Raw genomic sequence first — 20,172 nt, 5'->3', positions numbered from 1 at the left:
CTGATAAATTCCTATTTGCATTTCCCCTGGGGATTTAACGGAGTCCTTTTGTAGTTAATTAAGTGTAAAATAAGATAAGGTTGGACAGTTGTAAAAGGAGTTATCTTTAAGATTTTCCACTGGACTGGGTATCATGTATTTTATTTCTAATCAAAAGCCAAGAAACTATCGGTAAACTCACTGAGAGGAAAAGCCACTCTCACCAGCCCGTCTGCTTTGATGTTGCCGCTATCCTGGTGAGTGCTTTTATTGGAAAACTTCAGGAGTAGGATTGGCACGTGGATAGCGATAAGCCTTTTGAAGTGGTACCCCTCCCATCCTTGATGCTCAGGATTAACTGGTTCTTTTCTAGCTGCTCCTTTTTTTTGTATATGACTTGTGTATTGCACATGCCTTTTTTCCCCCCGCGCTGTGTTCAGGAGCCACAACTTAACCATCTCGATTTGTCTTGTTTGCTTTCCGTGTACCTTGCTTCCGGCACCCAGTCGAGCCTGTTGACGCCCGCCCTGCTGCCGACCGAGGACTGACCACTCGACCAGGTATAACGCGGGGCCCCTCCGCCCCTCCGCATCCCGCGCTTACGCAGACGCAGCCCCTTTCTGCGGGGTCAGTCCCTCCGCATTGCAGCGTTGGAGAGGCAGGACGTGAAAGGACCGTGGAAACCAAACTTTAAAACTCTCCCTTCGTTTTCCCTTACACTTCATTGCCCAAGTTCCTCGTTAGGTGACTTTTTTTTTTCTTTCTTAGCGTTTCTTTTGAGACAATGATAAAGGAGCCCTTCTAATGATTGGGATTTTTTTCTTTTTTTAAGTGGAGAGAGTTCTAGAGACCCTATCTTTCCTCAAAAAATGGAGACCCACACAGACGTAGACTCCAGCTGGTGTCGACTTGGTTACTGCTAGGAACATCTCATTTCTTCCTTTCTTGTTTGCTGTCCGGATGCTCCGTTTCTAGCTGAACTGGGTTCAAATTTCAGTTCTTCAGTTAGACGTGTCTTCCTAAAAATAGCAGAATTGGAATATCGTTTGAGCCCAGAAATATTTCCATTTTATCTTTTGTGGGTTGTAGACAGTTATTCTTGATGAGTGTCTTAAACACAGCGGAAGTCCCGTACCTAATTTTCCATACAAGCCCTTTATTTTTTATGCTACTTTAAATTCCCATTAACACTAGTATGGACACGTCTCTTTTTTTGTAATTTCCTGAGCATTAAGAAGAAACATGTTTTCACCTTTGTTCTGTATTGAGCCTAGGTCTCAAATTTACTTTTACACAGAACAGAAACATACATGCCTGGTTTTGACCCCATGCACAACCTCACCCAGTTGATAGCACCATTGCTTTCAGTGGATCGGAAAGAGGAGAGAAGTTAACCGAATTGACAAATCTCTGTGTGTTTTGGGAACATTTTACTCCCAAGGGTGCAACCCTAGCCATATTTTCCCTCTGTATCCTCATAACGTCCCCTGTAGTCATCTCGGAACAGGGCGTTAACCTCACAGGGACTTGTTAATGCTTGGAGGTTGTTGACCTCTGATCCCCTGTTCAGATGCAGCCAGCAGCAGGGCCAGAAGCAGACCCTGCCCCTCTTTCTTCCAGCTCAGGTTCAGATTGCATCTGCCTCCAGCCACCATCATTGAGAAATTCAGTCTGCCTGTGGCTTCTTCGAGCCTCTGCAGTGTAATTAACAGGGCATCAGGGCCGGTGGAGTGACGGGTCTTGACAGCCAATCTCCTTGATTCTATGATCCGTTTCTGTAGGGCTTTTCAGAGAGACATGAACTACAGTAAGTCAGGCACAACTTCAGCTCGCCTAACGTCTTCCTTATTGCCCGTGTTACACACGTGAATTTCGAGAAATGGGGAATTGACACATCCCCAGCCTGCTCAGCCCACTGGTAGGACTCAAGGCTGAGGGTTGGTTCCATTCTAATTGCATTTGAGACCAGCTCAGGTGGTCCTTTGCCGTGGGCCATTTTTTCATGGCACTTCCTACTTTATTTTTAAAGGAAGAGATGCTTCTCATCCACAAGCAGGCAGTGTGAATTAGAAGCACTCACTCAACCAGTTTTATTAAATTGCTGTATTGGGCACACAGGGCCATTATGGTCCTACTGAAATACCCAGGAAGAGGTAACACCACCTAAGTCTTTTTTTTTTTTTTTTTTTAATTTTAACATGAAACAGAATTCTCCATGCATTCTTAAACAAAAGCAGTTTGTTTTCAGGGAAGAGCTAGAGAATAGTTAGAGGATATATAGAGATGGGAAGAAGCCTTTTCTAAAGTCCCCGTTGTAACGGTGGCAGTAGCTCCGTTTGCTATTTTATGAAGACCCCTCAGCTGCTTCGAGGGTTGAAAGAATTGAAGTGATAAGGTCCTTGCTCTCAGGAGCTTGAAGTGACATAGAAGAGTCACAGTGTACATATTTAGAAAGATGAGATGGAATTAGAAAGACAAGGCAATTCAAAGCAACAGAAAGTGTAAACCACCTTGTGATGTTTGGAATGTGAGCAGGTGGGCCATTAACCGAGGGGTGCATTGCTGGAAATGAACTTCGGGATGGGTTTTGAAAGGTTTGGAGCATATCCATTGGCCAAGATGAGAAGAGTTCTGTATGGATGAGAGAATGACTGGGGCCAATCTCCCTTTCTTACACTGTTGTAAAACTTGAGTTCCCCCAGGAGAGGGCCATAGATGGGAAAGAATTCTCAGAGAGAAAGTGAGGCAGACTCTAACTAAGATATGTTTCTGAATAACTTTACTTGCTGCGTGTGTATTTAGTTATACATATGCTCTGTATTTTTTGCACTTGTAATGAGTCTCTTGGACATGTGGATCAATTTCCCCCTACATTTCCCGTTGAATAGCGTTGGTTTTGGTTCTTCATCATCACACTTTCTGAGACCACATGCCTGAATCTGCTGTGCCAAATTATATTGTTATTCTTCCTGAACTTAAAAGACCCTTCCAAGATTGTCCCATCATGTCATTCAATTGATGGCATTGTTTTTTGAACAATCACTATTGTCACTTGGAAACAAGTAGAGAAACGGCTTTTGTATAATCACAGCTGAGGAAAAGGGCTTCTCCTTGACTTTCTTATCTGAAATACCAGGACACAGTAACTTTTAGAATGTAGTGTCTTGAAGGGAAACCATAATATCAGTAGTGATTTCTGGAACAGTGACCTTTATAGCTACTCCCCTAGGCTTACTTCCTAAGAGAAATAGACTCTGAAGGACGAGTTACACCATTTGACCAGAATAAAGAAGACAAATACAGACATACCTCACTTTATAGCACTTTACAGTTATTGCATTTTTTTACAAACTGAAGATTTGTGGCAACCCTGAGATAAGCAAGCTCCATTTTTCCAGCAGCATTTGTTCAGTTCGTGACTGTAGGTCACTTTTCGGTAACTGTCTGGTTGTTCCGAACTTCTTTATTATCATTATATCATGGTGATCTGTGATAATCATCTTTGATGTTACTATTGCAAGAAGATTACAGCTCACTGAAGGCTGAGATGATGGGTAGCCTTTTTTGGCAATAAAGTATTTTTAATTAAGGTACACACATTGTTTTTTTTTTTTTTAATAGACTACAGTGCAGGGCAAGCATAACCTTTATATGCACTGGGAAACCAAAAAATGTGTGTGACTCACTTTATTGCAATATTTACTTTATTGTGATGGTCTGAAATTAAACCCCCAATGTCTCTGAGGTATGTTTCCACTATAATTTAACCAATGTTCTCCAGTCCTAATAAAGAAAACCAGATCCTTTGAGAAAGGTCCTTCAAATGAACAGCAGGCTATTCCTGACTCACCATGACTTAGAGAACAAGAGTCCCAGCAGGGCTTAGAATAGAATCAGAATGACTCAGGGATTGCATCGGGTAGACCAGAAAGCAAAGGGCCACGCAATTTATTTGCATCTTCTTAAATCATCACATATCACTAGACACGGTTTCAGCTTTTATTATCAACGATATTTCCCTGGTGAAAGCTTATTAGTTTTTCCCCTTTAAATAAGATTTGCATAATGAAAGGCTCTCCAGTGACTTGACTATACATGCTGTACAAAAAAATGAAACTCTTTTTCTTCTGAAAGTCCTACAAACTATTGTGCCATAATCTGTTGTTCTGACTTACTGCATGAATTTGAAAAATTTTTGACCATTGAAAGTACTCTTGGTATCCTTTCAGGAAGAGTTTGGGTTTTTTAAATTTTGAGTGAAAAGCTAGCTCATTCTTTACCTTTTAATAATGTGGTTATTTGTCTCACAAATCTCGAAGGAAAGAGTATTCAAGAGAGTTTTCTTAAAATCTCAGAAATATAACTTTAACTGTTGCATTGTTAGGTCCTGATGACAGAAAGAGGTAAGGTATAAAGAAATGACTTTAGTTTTTAAAGGACCTCAGATTTAAAAGGATTTGTAGAAAGAGAAAAATGTACAACTAATGAGGGATAAACAAGCATTAATGTCACAGCCCAATAAAAATTTGTTTCATGAAGACTGAAGGTCAGAATAAGATGAAATTTATTAGAAAGTGCTGCTCATTTTAAGGCAGGAACATAAATAAGAATGGGGAGCCTTACAGTTCTTGTGATGGGGTTAGGGGTCAGGGACAGTCAGTGTGCTGAGCAGACCAGTTAAAAGATGAGAGGAGAAACCGCCCCACTCTGATGGTGCTTCTGTCTTTCATGTGTATATTGAAGAGAATGGTCTTTTGTTAAAAGGAAATCAAAGCCCTAGAAAGATGAAGATGAGAAAAGAAGGCACTAGTCCTTTGTAATGGGCTTCCCAGTGGCGCAGTGGTTAAAGAACCCACAGGAAGTGCAGGAGACGTGGGTTTGATCCCTGGGTCAGGAAGATTCCCATGGAGGAGGAAATAGCAACCCACTCCAGTATTCTTGCCTGAAAAAAATCCCATGGACAGAGGAGCCTGGCAGGCTGCAGCCCATGGTATCGCAAAGAGACACACTTGAGCACACAGTCTTTTGTGATGACTGTCTATTACTATATAATAAATAACCCCATAACTTAGCAACTTAAAAATAAACATTTCGCTTCTTATAATGAATTTCAAGGATTTCAGGCATGGCTTAGCTGGATGCTTAAGGCTCAGGGTCTCCCAGGATGTTTCTATCAAGACATCTGCCACAGCTCCATGCATCTGAGGGCTTAAGGTTTGGCTGGGCTGGTCGGGTTTTTTCCCATGATGGCTCTCTCACGTGGCAGTTGGCAGGAGATCTCGGTGCCTGACCATGTGAATCTTTTTAATAGGACTGCTTGAGTACCCTCACAACATGGCAGCCGACTTTCCCCAGACCAAGTGATCTGAGGTAGATTACAAAGGAACCTGTCCTTTACAATCCAGTCTCAAGTCACACACCACCACTTTTGCCACATTCTGTTCATTAGAAGCAAGTCTCTATATATCAGGTCTACACACAAAGGAATTAAGTCCCACCTCTTGATGGTAAGAGCATCTATAATTTGTGGCTATATTTTTAAACTACCACACTTCTCTACCCAGGTGTAAGTCCCTAGGACCCAGGGAACTCACAGGCTTGGAGAACTTGAGGGCGAGATCGCAGAACCGCTCTCACTGATCTTTGTGGACTAGCAAGACCTGGGAAGACAGGAATAAGAAAATGTTATTTCTGATGAGCAGAAGACAGCATCACAGGCTATCAGCTGGATGGAGATTGACGTTGATCTAGGGCCCATTTTTGAATAGGTTGTTAAGTGGAAGCTCTTTGAGCAATTGGCCAAGGAATCAGTGATATGTCACAACCAGCATGAGCTCCCTGGATCTTGTCAAATTATCCTGTTCCCTTTTGTATAGAGTGTGCTGTTAGACTGGCCTGTCATACGCTGTGGACATTGCTTTTCACTTTTAACAAGATGCGTGACAGGGTTCACAGCACCTTGTAGACAGGATTGTAAGAGCGACAGACCAAAAGCAAGAAATGAGGTCCCATGGGAGCTGAAGGAACGTGGAGCCCAAGTAGGAGAAAAATCCGCAGGAACATGACATCTCTTCTTGAGTTTCTGATCTGTTCAAGGCTATTGTGCAGAAGGGAGATTCAGGCTTGTTCTGTGTTGAACAAAGAGTGGAAGTTACAAGGAAACTGGTTTTGGCTCAGTGCAAGAAACAGCATTCTAGTAGACAAAGCTGTCTGAAAATGGAGGCAAGCTGATGTGTTCCTCTCTTTTCAAGTAACGCTGAGAGTTTACCCCTGGGTGTGAAGAGCAGAAAACAGGTGATCTTAGAAGCCATTCTCATCCCAAAATTCAGACTTTTGATATTTAAACACTACAACATGTAAATCATATTTATATTGCACTCTTTCACTTTGGGTTTTAAAAATTACTTTGCGTTTTGTTTTTAAACTTCAAATTATCATCAGAAAAATTAAATTCATGATAACAATTAGTGTAAGGATCATATAGTAATTTATAAAGAAGCATTAGTACATTAGAAATCCTCTTAGTCCCACAGAAACATTTTTCAAAAATTATGTACTGCAGTTCTTTATTCAGCAGATGAACCAGTTACATTTTGTATTAATATCTGTAACTAAATCACTTAACTAAATAAATGATACGATTTTTACAGAGCTTCACTGCATAGATGCATGAGCATAATTTATTTGTAATAGGAACAAAGTCCCAAAGTAGCAGTTTTGTTCTACCAGGTAATTAATGCTCATTTTTAAAGCCTTTTATTACTTTTTCTGAAGGAAAGAGACACATTATAGGCTAAGCAATAAGCCCCTAAACCAAGCCAGCATATTCTGGGAACAAATCGTTGCCAGCCTCCCAACTAGCATTTAACTTCTGTTTTTCCCCATTAAGAAAAAAAATTATAGCATGTGCTTAAAGGCAATAGAAGCCTTAAGTTCAAATTTCTTTAATCTTTAATTTCTTTTTGTTTAAAAAAGGTAGTGGTTAAGGATTTAAATATAAGGTGTCATTTTTCTTGAAGAAAGTCGTTAATCTATTTTTGTCTAACTTTAGGCTTAGGAGGAAGTTTCTGGTAGGCTTTGTGTTGTAATGATATTGTTTATAGATAAAACAAATGGACTGGCCTGTATGTTTTGATTATGATACAATGCTTATGGTGTCATACAGGTTCAGGATTAACAAACATCAAGACGGAAGAGATCTCTGAAGTGAAGATGGACGCAGAATTCCGACATGATTCAGGATATGAAGTTCATCATCAAAAATTGGTAGGTGAAAAAAGAAGTGATACAGATGAACTTACAAAGCAGAAGCAGACTCACAGAGTTAGAGAACGAACTTGTGGGATGGACGTGTGCATACGGCTATCTTTAAGATGGATTAGCCAACAAGGTCCTACTGCAGGGCCCAGGGAACTCTGCTCAATGTTACGTGGCAGCCTGGATGGGAGGGGAGTTAGGGAGAGATTGGATACGTGTGTGTGTGTGTGTGTGACTGAGTCCCTCCGCTGCTTACCTGAAACTATCACAGCATTGTTAATTGGCTATACCCCAATGAAAAATAGTTAAAAAATAAATAAGTAAAAATTGGTAGGTGACGAAGTCTCCCTCTTCTGGCCACTCTGTCTTGCCAAATGACTCACATTCCTCCTGGGTCAGAAATCCAGTTAAGGAAAAGATTAAAACAAAAATAACATGCTTGCCTATAGGATCATCATGAAGACAGGAAGAAAAGAAAAAGAGCCTCTTTAGATGGTAGTTCTTAGTGTATGAAATGGTTAGATAGCACCACCGACTCAGTGGACATGAATTTGAGCAAATGCAAGGAGATAGTGGAGAACAGAGGAGTGTGCTTCAGTCCATGGGGTCGCAAAGAGTCCATGACTTAGCGACTGAACAACAACAGAAATAGGTCTGGAAAGCAGTTAAGCCCACAAAGGACTTAAAACGGAATTAATTTCTAGTCTAGCAGCCATTTTCATCAACTTCATTTCTGTTTTCTAGGACAGCAGGTTTATGATAGGTGTGTGTGAAGGATCAAAATCACAAATAAATGTGTGCAAATACTACCTGGGTTCACAAAACAGCATTATGGCCATTCGCTTAATTTCACATGTGGAACTCTCTCCCTGGGTTTCTTCGCCTCTCCCTTGCCCATCCTTCGGTCCCTTCCCCACACTTTAAATTCTTCCTGAGGAGCGGGATGTTTGGGACTCTGGAGGTGGATGGAAGGGGTAGATGAGTGCTGTCCCCGGCAGTGCTATTCAGCAGAAGACTGGGCAGGAAAGACAGTGGCTTCCTTTTCAGATACACTCACCCTTTTCCCCCTCAAATATTAGAATTGGAGTAAATAAAAAAAAACACCCATCATCTCCTTTAAGGTAGTTACAGAAAGCCCTTTACCAAAAGCCTCAGGTAAATCAGTCCTTCGTGATGTTAGGGTTCCTCCCATCTTAAGAGTAAGCCCAGTGAGTGGCTTAAACTAATAATGAAAACAATTTGATTGCACATTCAGTAGTGAATAAAGGTGGTAGTAAAATTCTGAAAGCAATAATAATCCTTGAGAAGGACGCTCTTAGGCACTTTATTTTTGTTTGTGTGCGTATAAGTGTATGAGTCTTTTTCCCTCTCAAGAGGAAACTGTCTTTCCAAACATCATGAATAAAATTTATAAATCCAAGTGTTAAACTCCGACAGAAGCACCTATGAAGTATGATGTGTGCCTCTTTTCACTCTAAACAACTGGGGCAAATCCAAAACTGACTTGCGGTTCACATGTGCATTTCAACTCCCATAATCTTTTCAGTAACAGCACACTGGACTCTTTGAAGCATGGTTTTCCTTGACAGGTTAATCCAGTCTCAGTTATAGAATCGGGGCCACTCGTGATCTGGGTGATGCTGAAGAGGTTAATAAAAAAGGAAAAAACCTGGGAATTTTGCTGAAGAGTTGGAAGCTGGTGGGCAGATAGCTGAAGATTAATGTGTGGCTCTGCGTTTTCTGGTGCCTGTGTCCTGAAAACCCATCTCCGCAATTACACAAACTCCTGTAATGCGACAGTGACTAATGGTGGCGGCAGCAATTATGAGAATCAGCTCCCTCTACTGAACTAGTTGATAAGATAATGTACTATAATTAGTGCAATGAATATTACAAAATTACAGTATTTTCTTAAAGACACAGGAAGATGTCCAGACTTACATTTCTGATTACCGCATACTTGTATCATTAGCTAATTAATGATCTGTTCTTTACAGATATGTTGAGGGAGCATATTTGTTTAGAAAGGGGCATAATTATGAACAGTTTCTAGTTTTGTTGCAGATAAACTATGAATAAAACTCTTTTCAAGTTTGCTTTATTTGCTGCATTTCATGTCGCCTTTTCACATTGCTGGAATGTTCTAGTTTTGACTGTCATTTTACTATCTTGAGATTATATCAAAAGAATTATTTAGGGGGCTATTTTTATTAATTTATATAGCAAACATGGCATATATTCCATAGTAATTAAGCCAGATGAGCTGGCATAAGAGCATCTCCTTACATAAAAGATGATAAAAGTTGCAGTGTGCTTTTATAATTCCATTCATGTAAAGATGAAAAATAATGACTTGCTTTTACAAACAGTATGAAGGAATGTAGTATAATAAATTTATCACTGAATAAATTTCTTCTTCACAGTATTCTCTAAATTCTTTTCATGTTTAACTCAAATAAACATCAAGACTAAAGCATTTTTAGTTGGGTTGCCAGAGACATCATAGTAAGAAAGCGCGTGTCAATGTGTGGCTGTTAAAATTCTTATCTTGTTGCCGACTGCTTCTCCTCTTTGAAATAAGTGCCTTATGAGCATATGATGCTTCTCAAGGTTAATTAGTGTCTTGCTGGATTATTGTGGCTTAAAGTAGGTAACAAGATGCCTTTTTTCTTCTGTTTAACGCCTTTGTCTTAGAATGCATGTTCCTGTGTATTGAAAATGTCCTTCTAAGAAAACGAGAGCATCTGTGGTTTGGAGAAGTACCTAAGGCATAGCTGTCATGCATCAGGTCTCCCAGTTTAAACCTGCTGTGACTGGGAAGATACTGACCTCCTTTCGTAATCATGAACCGTGCCTTTCCAGTGTCTGATAGATCCAAGAGCTGCCCTCCCCCACTTACAGAATGTCTACCTGTCGGGTTTTCAGATGCCTGCAGGCTGCTGTTTGCCTTCCTAAAGACATATTGGGGGGTAGGGGTAGGGGGGAGTGGCTCTTCCAGGACTGGGGAAGGCACGTTGTACATTATTCTATAGACTGAAGATGTCATTTTTAGTCAGTATTATTTGGCTTTTTTTTCAAGTGCGCACCAAATAATTTGAGTGACCGACAATTCAAACTTACAGCATAAAATGTAGACTGGATATACTGAAACTTTTCACATTCTTCATCCATACATCTCCCATAGTTAAAATCCTTTTTCTTGATTTGTTTTCAAGGTGTTCTTTGCAGAAGATGTGGGTTCCAACAAAGGTGCGATCATTGGACTCATGGTGGGCGGTGTTGTCATAGCAACAGTGATCGTCATCACCTTGGTGATGCTGAAGAAGAAACAGTACACATCCATCCATCATGGAGTGGTGGAGGTAGGTGAACCGGGCCGCGTGTCTGCAACTGGGAGTTAACGACGATAAAGGGACTCTTGCTTGGTGTTAGAGTCATCCAAGTATCTCTTCTTTGAAAAAAACAATCTCAAGTTGCAACTATTTTCTTGCTTCTGGTTTTTATTCATTCTGACTTATAACTACTGTGGTCAAGGCATTGGGGATATATGCTATCTCAACTTCCTATTTTGTATTGAAATATCAAAATAATACTAAGGATAATGCCTGGCTAAAGGACATTGTGATTGCCATGAAACATTTTTTTTTTTAAGTTAACAAATAAAAAAGGAGGTGTAAGGCTGCATTTTGTTGCAAAAAATGTTTTTGACACATTTATTCCTGGAATTTTTTTTTTTTTTTTTTTTTTTTTTTTTTTTGCTATGCTGGGGTCTTTGTTGCACCCGAGAGCTCAACAGTTGCAGCGTGTGGGCTCTTTAGTTGTGGCATGTGGGATCTTAGTTCCCCGACCAGGGGCTGAACCTGTGTCCCCTGCACTAAAGGTGGAATCTTAACCACTGGACCACCAGGCATGTCCCTATTCCTGGACTTTTAAATTAATCATGTGTCTTCTAACTCAAGCCAGGTAATAGTAAATAATTTTCAGTAAACAGTCTCCAACCTTTAGAGTTTTGCAGAAAATCACTTCATTCCCAAGGGCTGAAAAACATAGACAAAATTAGTCAAGGTCGTTAACCTGTTAGCCTGCCCTTGCACCTGAAATGTCTTAGTTTCAAGGTGTTAGTGCAGTGGCCCTGAAGACGGAGAAAAGACCCACAAAGTGACAATTCCATTTCCTCGAGACTCTCCCAACAGCCCAACCTGTGGGAAATAGGAGTATGTACAACACAGAGGTAGTAAGTTACACCAGCAAAATAGATTAAGCTGCGAGATTCAAACATGACTCCTTAAACCTATGACATAAAATACTGTAAAATAAAATGTACAAATAAGTTCCTTATATGCATTTAAAATGCAGGTTGAGAAGAGAAGAACCTCACAGGTTATGTAGTTTTCAGGAAACTATTAAAGAAAGTGAATTAATACATTTTGAGAAGTTGAGAATTGCTAGAGCCAAAAAAGATCTCAAGGATCAATTAATTGATCTCATTTTATACATGAGAAAACAGACCCAGACAAAAGCAGTGTTCTTTCAGTGTCAAATTCAGTAGATCCAAGGTCAGAGGAGGGCTTCCCAGGTGGCACAGGGATAAAGGATCCACCTGCCAATGCAGGAGACGCAAGAGACATGGATTCGATCCCTGGGTCATCAGGAAGATCCCCTGGAGTAGGAAATGGCAACTCACTCCAGTATTGAGGTGCCTGGAAAATGGCATGGACAGAGGAGCCTGGTGGGCTCCAGTCCATGGGGTCGCAAAGAGTCAGACACGACTTAGCAACTAAATTACAAACGTATGGATATTATGTATAAAGTACTGGAAATTAAGACTTCAGCATGGGAATCTGGGGGCGATACAATCCGTATCAGAGCCCCGCGATGCTAGGAAGTGAAACAAGGCATCTCGGAGCTGACTGCCATGATCGTGCTGAGACTTACAAGGTACCGACTTCCAAGGACACATTCCCCATATCCCACCCCAGGCCTTGGGAAACAGAATTTCCGAATAGGAGGCTAGAAATCTCAATGTAGAAGATTTTTGCAGCTGAATCAAACACGCAGTCAGTTTTGAGAATCACCGATGTATATTTAGTGTTAGCACTCCAGCCTTTTATATGAAAAGTGAAAGTGTTACTTGCTCAGTCGTGTCTGGCTCTTTGCCACACCACGGGCAGCCCGCCAGGCTCCTCTGTCCATGGAATTCTCCAGGCAAGAATACTGGAGTGGGTTGCCATGCCCTTCTCCAGGGGATCTTCCTGACCCAGCAATTGAACCCGAGTCTCCCAAATTGCAGGCCGATTCTTTACCATCTGAGCCGCCGGGGAAGCCTTTTATATAGTTATCTAAGCAAACCTTGGGCTTCCCAGCTGGCACTAGTGGTAAAGAACCTGCCTGCCAGTGCAGGAGACATAAGAGATGTGGGTTCAATCCCTGGGTGGGAAAGATCCCCTGGAGAAGGGCATGGCAACTCACTCCAGTATTCTTGCCTGAAGAATCCCGTGAACAGAGGAGCCTGGTAGGCTACAGTCCATGGAGTCAGAAAGAACCAGATGCAACTTAGCACGCACACACACAGCTTCCTGGGATAAAAAAAATTTTTTTTGATTAGTTAGCAAAAAGAGGTCACCTCGGTTTTGGACTGTTAGAGCACTTGACGCTTTAACACGAGTTCTGAAAAAAGTGAATTAATTTTTAAGCCAGAAAGCATCCCTGTGGGAAGAGAAGTCTTTCAGCCCTTCTCTTGTTGTTCATTTTGTTAGCTTAAGAGCAACTGGGAACTGCTAGACTGACCGCCCCACCTCCTTTGGTGTTTCTCTTCCTTATTTCTGCTCACCTCCTTCTTTTTTAAAGGAAGGATGTTGTGAAGAACCCAGAAACCATCTCTTTCTCCCTGGAGAGGTCTTCCTTTCTCTCCAATCCGTAGGCAACCCAAGCCTTCGTCAAGCTCCGTGTTGTTAGAAGAGATCTTCATCTAAGGCGCTGGATACCATCCCAGCCCTCAGGAAGGTGATAGTCCAGCTGAATTCAGACACACAGAACTGCAACCCAGCCTGAACGCCTGGGCTGCCTCACCTGGCCAGGGTGATGCAGCATGAAAGAGGGTTTCAACACCATTGCTCTCAGAGTATGTGCCGAATCAAGTGATTCCCCCCACCCACACTTCTCTGCCTGTCTGATGGGCTTCTCCCCCTTAAGGACAAGGAAATAAGTTTATTGCCAGCTGGTTCAGTTCAGTTCAGTCACTCAGTCATGTCCCATTCTTTGCGACCCCATGGACTGCAGCACGCCAGACGTCCCTGCCATCACCAACTCAGGGAGCTTACTCAGACTCATGTCCAATGAGTCAGTGATGCCATCCAACCATCTCATCCTCTGCCGTCCCCTTCTCCTCCTGCCCTCAACCTTTCCTAGCATCAGGGTCTTTTCAAATGAGTCAGCCCTTCACATCAGGTGGCCAAGGTATTGGAGTTTCAGCTTCAGCATCAGTCCTTCCAATGAACACCCAGGACTGATCTCCTTTAGGATGGACTGGTTGGATCTCCTTGCAGTCCAAGGGACTCTCGAGAGTCTTCTCCAACATCACAGTTCAAAAGCATCAATTCTTCTGCACTCAGCTTTCTTTATATTCCAACTCTCACATCTATACATGACCACTGGAAAAACCATAGCCTTGACCAGATGGCTGGTTAACCTGTTTCATTAATGAGTAACCTTATTTCACTAAGAACAAAAATGAGTAAATGGGTATCCCCAGATGGATGGGCCTACGTCTGTCAGGACAGAATTCAGCCATGAAGGAGAAACCCCAACAAAAGCTTTCATCTCCAGGGATTCGCTCCTTCTTAGAGGGAAGGATTGCTACAGGAGATCACAGAGATGAGCAGGTGAAACATGCCTAGTGCTTTTATTCATAGAAGCATTACCAGTTGGAGGTGAGCAGTCACTTGAATGGAAGTGATACGATGTTGAGGCCCTGTACGCCCAGGGTCATGGTGGGTTGGGCTCACTTGGGGGTGGCCCGCAGCAGGGCGATGGCTGAGCCGTGAGTGACGGCTGACTGCGCCCAGCAAGGGAGGAAGCTCCCCCCGACTTCCTTCAGTGGTGGGTTTATCTGTGGACCAGAGCACTCAGCATTCCACCTTTAGCTTTCGAGGAGCTGGGGATAAAAAGATGCCATCCACACTCCGTGCGTGGCACGTTGTAAAGGTAACCCCTTCTCCTGTGGCTCCAAGCCCTCGTGAGACCGGGGGGCCAAGCCTCCCCACTGCAGGACTGAGGAACCGTGAGCCACCCTCCCAGCGGCAGAGGGTCATGAGCATTCAGTTCAGTTCAGTGCAGTCGCTCAGTCATGTCTCACTCTTTGTGACCACATGGACTGCAGCATGCTAGGCCTCCCTGTCCATCACCAACTGCCGGAGTTGACTCAAACTCGTTGGTTTGAGTGGTGATGCCTCTTGAGTTGGTAGGTGATGTCATCCAACCGTCTCATCCTCTGTCATCCTCTTCTCCTCCTGCCTTCAATCTTTCACAGCATCAGCATCTTTTTTCAAAAGAGTCAGTTCTTCCCATCAGGTGGCCAAAGTTTCGGAGTTTCAGCTTCAGCATCAGTCCTTACAATGAATATTCAGGACTTAATTTCCTTTAGGATGGACTGGTTGGATCTTCTTGCACTCCAAGGGACTCTCAAGAGTCCTCTCAAGACTCTCCAACACCACAGTTCAAAAGCGTCAATTCTTCGGTTCCCAGCTTTCTTTATAGTCCAACTCTCACATCAATACATGACTACTAGAAAAACCAAAGCTTTGACTAGCTTTGACCCAGCAGCGGAGGGTCATGAGGATTAGCAAGTAGAAAAGAGGCCAGGAAAAGACAGGAAAGTTAGCTGCTTGACTCACACACCATCCTCTGAGCCTCGCATTTCTGGCCATGCTCTCTTAAATAAGAGTTTGACTTTGGCCTTCAAAGAGGAGATCAGGTATTCAATTGTTCCCCTGCCCTGATGCAGAGAACGCAGTGGCACCCCACTCCAGTAGTCTTGCCTGGAAAATCCCATGGACGGAGGAGCCTGGTAGGCTGCAGTCCTTGGGCTTGCTAAGAGTCGAGCACGACTGAAGCGACTTCACTTTCACTTTTCATTTCCATGCATTGGAGAAGGAAAGTGGCAACCCACTCCAGTGTTCTTGCCTGGAGAATCCCAGGACTGCCGTCCGTGGGGTCACACACAGTCGGATACGACTGAAGCGACTTAGCAGCAGCAGCTGCCCCTGATGAATGCAGCCAGTGTGAGGGTTGACGTAGGTCCAGGTAAACTTGTATTAGTACAAGTTTAATACTCCAATAGTCAAGCAGCGTTATATTTTCATCTGCACTCAGACATGCAGCAGTGCCTGATCTCCGTGGCAAGATGCTTTTTAATCTCCACATTCTTTGAAATCTCGCTTAAGAGGTGGCACAGAGCAGAAAGATGCCCAAGTTCTAATGGCATAGGACTGCAGACAGGCTATTTTCCCACCAAGCAGATTCAGAGAGTGAGGGGAATCCCTCATTACTGGTGCTGATCTTTAATGACGGCATTGTAACTAACAAGGTCCTGGTTAATGACACAATTGCCAATTAAAGCCCAGTGACCTCATTTGTTGAAAACAGAGCAGATCAAAGGCAGAGCAAGGGCTGGGGAAACATCTCTGATTACTCTCCCAGGGACAGCAATGTGGAGCATCCGTTGGCGCGGCGTCCTCCCAGTGGAGTTCTATGTCTGTTCCAGCTGCGCTGAGGTTAGCCAAGGCAGTCATTCCAACTCTCGCCCAGACTGAAATGCATCAATTGGCCCATGAGGTGGAGTCATAAAGTAACCTTGAGGAACCCAGCTTATTCCAGTTTTTTTGAGATATATTGATTGTATAACATTGTATTAGTTTTAAGTTTGCAACATGATGGTTTGATATATGTACACATTGTGAGGTGATTACCAAAGTAAGTTTGAAAGTGAAAGTCACTCAGTCATGTCCAACTCTTTGCAATCCCATGAACTATAAGCCTGCCACAATCCTCTCGGTCCATGGAATTCTCCAGGCAAGAATACTGGAATTTAGTGAACAGCTTACATTTCACATAATTACAGATTTTTTCTTGTTATAAAAACTTTGAAGATTTGTTCTTTTAAACAACTTTCAAATACAGTATTGTTAACTGTAGTCACCATTTTTTTCCCCCTGAACCCAATAAGGAAAAACACCAGAGAGCAGGTCTGTTGGTGCTGGGACATCATGTCGAGGGATGGAAGACGATTTATATACCATGACTAGACCCCACCAGCTAATGAATAATGTAGACCGAAAGAGTGTGCAGTCCCTGTGGAAACAGTATGGAGATTCCTCAGTAAACTAAACACGGAACTGTCATACACCCAGCAACTCCACTGCTGAATATGTATCCAAGGGAAATGAAATCACTATCTAGAAATGACATCTGTACTCCTATGTTCAGCACAGCATTATTTACAATAGCCAAGGCATGGAAGCAAACCAAGTGCCAATTAATGGATGAATGGATAAAGAAAATGTGATACACATGTGATAGAATATTATCTAACCATTAAAAGGAAGGAAATTCTGCCATTTGTGATAACACGGATGGGCCTTGAGGATATTATGCTAAGCAAAATAAGCCAGACAGAGAAAAATACTGTGATTGTTCACTTATATGTGAAATCTTTTAAAAAAAAACAAAACAAAACCTGAACTCATAGATACAGAGGACAGGTTGTTGCAAGGCCAAGCAAGTGGTGAGTGTGAAGTGAAGTTCCTCAGTCGTGTCCGACTCTGCGACCCCATGGACTGTAGCCCACCAGGCTCCTCCGTCCGTAGGATTTTCCAGGCAAGAATACTTGAGTGGGTTGCCATGTCCTTCTCCAGAGGATCTTCCCATCCCGGGGGACAGACCTGGGTCTTCCGCGTTGCAGGCAGACACTTTACCCTCTGAGCCACTCAAGTGGTATGGGCAGCTAATTCTCGGAAGACCTGACCTCCCCAGTGGCTTTCAGGGAAGGGTTTCTAAAGACACAGTGAGGGAGGTCATAGGATGCCTGATCAGCTTGTGGACATCCTTCTGCTGATCAGTGGTGAGGTAGCCAGGTGGTATTTGGAGAATCAAGGTCACCAGTCCTCTGGTTCCAGCTAATTTAAGGTCTCCATGCTTGTGGTCAACAGGCAGCTGACTTCTTGCCTGGTGCAGTATCTGAGGGAAAAGTTATTTTTGTTTTAAAACAGTAATAACACAGTGTAAGTTTTCATGTATTGAGCAAAGAGATAAGTACTTCCTCTCTTCTGTGTCCTGTTTGAGATGCAGCAGATATGCTAGAAACCTGAACACCTTCCCCCGCCCCAAACATACATCTGGCTCAGCCTGCAGACTAAGCGGACCTGGCCCTGACCAAGACCCTGGGAGGACAAACCCAAATTTACAACTCAGAGGACCCACCCTATCAACAGAGGGCATCTGTTTAAATCTTCAGCCAGACATGCTTTTAGAATCTTAGTTAAAAATAATAATCTGGAGCAGTATGTTCTTTCTTTATCTTTTAATATTTTTTGATTCATCTATGTCATTATTTTAATTAAAAGAGCCCTTCTTTAAAGCATTAAATTTGATTTAAAAAACGGGGACAAACTAAAGCAAGAGTGCGGAGATAGTTCAGATTTTGAGTCTCACCCATTCTGCTTAGCTAAATCTCTCTCGAATACTCGAATTTTTTTTTTCTACCTTGACACCACACTCTCAAGTAAAACAGTCTTTCATGGAAGCCTTTTGTCCTTTTTCAAGCCAGCGGGGGAAGAGAATAATATTTATTGTCTTAAATGCATCCAGTTACTACTAAGGGAGGGAAGCAACGAATGAGCCCTGCGTAAGGCCAGCCGGCCGGTCAAGGTTGCGCGCGCCACCTAGTGGGCAGATGGAGTATCTGCGTAACTGGTGGGCTCAGGCGTTGCTGTCGAGTCGCTCAGTGGTGTCCGACTCCGCCACCCCATGGACTGCACCACGCCAGGCTTCCCAGTCCCTCACTATCTCCCAGAGTTTGCTCAGACTCATGTCCGTTGAGTCAGTGATGCCATCCAACCGTCTCAGCCTGTGTCCTTACGATTCTCCAGGCAAGAATACTGGAGTGGGTTGCCATGCCCTCCTCCAGAGGCTCTTGCCCACTCGGGGATAGACCCGGGCCTCCCGTGTCGCAGGTGGATTCTTTACCATTTGCGCTCCAGGGAAGACCTCCTCCTCTACGTCAGAGTGGAAAAGAAAGGACAATTTGTGGGTGTTCTGCAATCTTGGCTTAAAAAAACAGAGTACACTGCACCTTATCTTTCTCCCGCTTCTCCGTGTGCGCTCTAAAAGATTGTTTTTTGTTTTTTTTTTAAAAAGGCTCATTTGTCCTGGTTCTTGCTCTGCAGGTTGACGCCGCTGTGACCCCAGAGGAGCGCCACCTCTCTAAGATGCAACAGAACGGCTACGAAAACCCAACTTACAAGTTCTTTGAGCAGATGCAGAACTAGACCACCGCCGCAGCAGCCTCTGAAGTCGGACGGCAAAACCATTGCTTCACTACCCATCGGTGTTCATTTAGAGAATAAGGCGGAAAAAAAGCAAGCCCTTCTGTTTTATTATTTACTCATTATCGCCTTTCGACAGCTGTGCTGTAACACACGTAGATGCCTGAACTTGAATTAATATACAAATCAGTAATGTATTCTCTCTCTTCACATTTCGGTCTCGACACTACATTATTAATGGGTTTTGTGTACTGTAAAGAATTTAGCTGTATCCAACTAGTGCATGAATAGATTCTCTCCTGATTATTTATCACGTAGCCCCTTAGCCAGTTGTATATTATCCTTGTGGTTTGTGACCCAACTAAGTCCTACTTTGAAATATGCTTTAAGAATCGATGGGGGAATGCTTTCTGTGAACGTGGGAGTTTAGCTGCTTCTCTTGCCTAAATATTCTTTTCCTGATCACTATGCATTTTAAAGTTCAACGTTTTTATGTAATCCAAATGAGTTAGAGGATGTTTTTTTTTTCCCCACAATTGCATTTTACTGTACAGATTGCTGCTTCTGCTCTATGTGTGATGTAGGAATTACGAGGATAGACGTTTATTTCTCCGTGCCTGTTTTATGTGCACACATTAGGCATTGAGAACTGAGACTTTTTTCGTCCATGTATCTTCAGATCTTTGATAAAGAAAAGAATCCCTGTTCATTGTAAGCACTTTTACGGGTGGGGGAGGGTAGGGGTAGGAGCACTCTGCTGGTCTCAAATTACCAAGAATTCTCCCAAAAAACTTTTCTGCAGGATGATTGTACAGGATCATTGCTTATGACCATGATAGCTTTCTACACTGTATTACATAAATAAATTAAATAAAATGACTCTGGGCAAGAGTTTTCTTTGAAGGATGGTTATGGACATTAGATATTCAAAGTAACTTTGGATGGGGAAACAGGAAGTAGATTTAGGTTCTCTCACCCAGTCTAAAACCCTTTATTTATGATACCAAAAAAAGAGTAGAGTGGAAGGGACAAAATCAGGGAATGGGGAAGGCAAGCCTGGACAAACCCTTCAAGATTTGTCTCAATTTGTATAAAATGGTCTTTTCATGTAAATAAATACATTATTGGAGGAGCGGCATTGTGCTGTTGTGAATGATTCCATGGTAACCACCTTCTGATCCTGAGTCATCGGAAGACTGATGAGAGCTTTCTGATGCAGGGTATCCACACCTGTTGTGGCTTAACAGTAAGCCCAAGCTGGAAACTAGGGCCAACAGGCGTCTCCCAGTTTTAGTAAAATACTTCATAGACCCAACCCGGTCTTCACTTGATCCAAACTACTTTGCTGCCATATCTTGGTCCTCAACTTTGTCCCTGTCTTAGTCCATTCATGCTA

The 20,172-nt window shown here is 42.7% G+C and overlaps 1 protein-coding gene across 6 annotated transcripts in view; it reads left to right on the top strand.

Annotated features, from left to right (window-relative positions):
• The window catches only part of APP (amyloid beta precursor protein), a 286,389-nt gene extending 266,481 nt beyond the window's left edge, over positions 1-19,908 (top strand). For 3 of the 6 annotated variants that reach the window (XM_020892409.2, XM_020892406.2, XM_020892411.2), the window contains 4 exons: positions 486-539; positions 7,145-7,245; positions 10,452-10,598; positions 18,678-19,908. In XM_020892409.2, coding sequence (XP_020748068.1) covers positions 486-539; positions 7,145-7,245; positions 10,452-10,598; positions 18,678-18,779 — 404 coding nt within the window. In that variant the 3' untranslated portion in view covers positions 18,780-19,908. The remainder of the gene's footprint in view (positions 1-485; positions 540-7,144; positions 7,246-10,451; positions 10,599-18,677) is intronic. The other 3 variants (XM_020892410.2, XM_020892408.2, XM_020892412.2) reach the window with 1 other exon arrangement.
• Positions 19,909-20,172: the final 264 nt, after the last annotated feature.

This window comes from Odocoileus virginianus, chromosome 25 (genome assembly GCF_023699985.2).
Source record: "Odocoileus virginianus isolate 20LAN1187 ecotype Illinois chromosome 25, Ovbor_1.2, whole genome shotgun sequence".
Lineage (NCBI taxonomy): Eukaryota > Metazoa > Chordata > Mammalia > Artiodactyla > Cervidae > Odocoileus > Odocoileus virginianus.
This window is presented reverse-complemented; position numbering and strand designations above follow the sequence as displayed.